Source organism: Austrofundulus limnaeus, unplaced genomic scaffold (assembly GCF_001266775.1).
Source record: "Austrofundulus limnaeus strain Quisiro unplaced genomic scaffold, Austrofundulus_limnaeus-1.0 Scaffold1304, whole genome shotgun sequence".
NCBI lineage: Eukaryota > Metazoa > Chordata > Actinopteri > Cyprinodontiformes > Rivulidae > Austrofundulus > Austrofundulus limnaeus.
The window spans coordinates 44,762-46,724 of record NW_013953706.1 but is presented as its reverse complement, the minus strand read 5'-3'; the positions used below and the strand labels follow the sequence as shown (position 1 = coordinate 46,724).

At 40.1% G+C, this 1,963-nt stretch overlaps 1 protein-coding gene across 1 annotated transcript in view; it reads right to left on the bottom strand.

Annotated features, from left to right (window-relative positions):
• Positions 1-369: 369 nt before the first annotated feature.
• The window catches only part of donson (DNA replication fork stabilization factor DONSON), a gene marked incomplete at its 5' end in the record, with an annotated part of 30,795 nt that continues 29,201 nt past the window's right edge, over positions 370-1,963 (bottom strand). Inside the window, 1 exon segment of the mRNA XM_014031709.1 lies at positions 370-812. Coding sequence (XP_013887163.1) covers positions 793-812 — 20 coding nt within the window.

Below are 1,963 nucleotides of genomic sequence, written 5' to 3'. Positions count from 1 at the left end.
AATACATATATGTAGTTACCTGTAAAAACCAAAAGGGTGGCGACAAATGTCTACGGGTACACAGGACACAGGACGTGCAGTCATAATGCACAAAGATCTTCTCAGGACGGCTGTCAAAAATCTCCTTTGGTGCCACAATTGGCCATTTCCAGTGAGGAAAGAWGAAGCTCCAGAGTGATTACAGTTGAAACTATCATAAAACTGACACACAGGTACTCTGAATTTACTCCCTCAAGAGACTGCTTGTTCTAACTTTTATTTATATATATATATATTTTAGATTTTCTGGGATGTTCTCTCTTTAAAGGCTGATTTTGACACTAAATGTTATAAACATTTTATAGACGTTGACAGGAACAGCACAGGGAGTTTGAACTCTTGGTGGGTTTTTATTGCATTTAAAAAAGAATTTACTCRTTAAAGTTTTTCCATCTAAAATGTGTCCATTCATTCAGAGTTCTTATATGCAAAGAATATCTAACTTTGCAATAAAAAATAAATAAAAAGAGATAATGGAGGGCCAAACAAAGCATTTCAAACTCAGGATAAGTGTAATAAACCAGGAGACCTTCAGATAAAACAGCTAAAACACTGAGGTCACTACCTCTCCAAAATAAAAGCTGCCATTCCAGAGTKTCTTCAAAGCTCTGCGAGTTCAGGTAAAGCTTTCATTAGCTCTTCCAGGTGTAGCTGTAGTTTTTCATGTTAATATCCATCAGGGCGGTCTTGCCCAAGGTGGAGGGCTGTTCCAGCTGACGGACGGAAGCAGGAAGTAGACCAGAACCACTCAGGTCAGCTGACCCACAGCCACTCTGTAAAGAGACAGAACCAGGCTCAGTTTAGTGTACAGAACAGTTTACAACTGTCCAACTTGATGCTTATTCAGTGAAAAAACTTGTCTGCTAAATTATGACTAGTTGCCTTGAACCCTTTTAGACGTAAGTGGGTACTAAAGTTTCATTTTATTACACTGAGTAACAGTGGTGGGCAGGTTCCACTCATCACATAACAGCAGAACTGATTTTTCACTGACAGGATTAACTTATTCACCAACGTTAAAAACTGTTAGCGAACCAATCAGCTTCTGCTACATTAGTTTCTGTCAACTTTAAGTCTGCTAACAGCTAACTAACAAGCTAACAGGTTTGTGTCAGTCCCACCAGTCTGCAGCTGGAAGGAGATGAAGACATGAGACAGACTGAGAGACATTTGTTTAGCTGTTTAGTGTTAGCCTACATTAAAGTGTTTACATGTTTAGTGTTAGCAAAGCTATGTTTTTAGTTGAGATTATGCTTTAGAGAAGTTAAACTTTTTACTTAGCTGTGCCCACCACTGCTAAATGGTAAACTCACATGTTGGACAAACAAACCTGGTTGTTCACATGTAAAAGAGGACCATTGGTCTAACAATAGATCGTTAGTGTCCTGATTGTTCCTATTGTTGTAAGAGGGGGACAACTGGACCCAGAGGTCTTCACCTGTTTAAAGACGGAGGGTTTTAATGGCTTCTGTTACTCTTCTGTCCCTCTGTGAACGACCAGGAGCCAACAGTCGTTAGGCTGATGGTCCTCTTTTTGACGTGAACTGTTTYGATCGTCATTGTTAAAGTTCTCTGGTGGAAATCCCGACTTTAATCCTTCGATTTAATAAACACTGTGTTGAATGACCTGTTGYTTGCTGGTGTGTACGTTCAGCACAGCTGTAGGGGAGTGTGTGTAGAGCGCAGCTGTGAAGTTTCCTTTCTGCGCCGGCCGAAGGAGGGTTGTGATGGCGTGAAGAGAGGAGGGCAGGATGGGGCCTGGAGTGGAGAAAGGACAGAGGCAGATTGTGAATAGGCTGTGTATTGATAAGAATTTGGCGACACGATACATATCATGACAACAAACCTCTTACTGAAAAAAAAAAAGAAAAACAAAATTCATTGTCTCAGAAAATTCTAATATTACATAGACATACTTTTGATA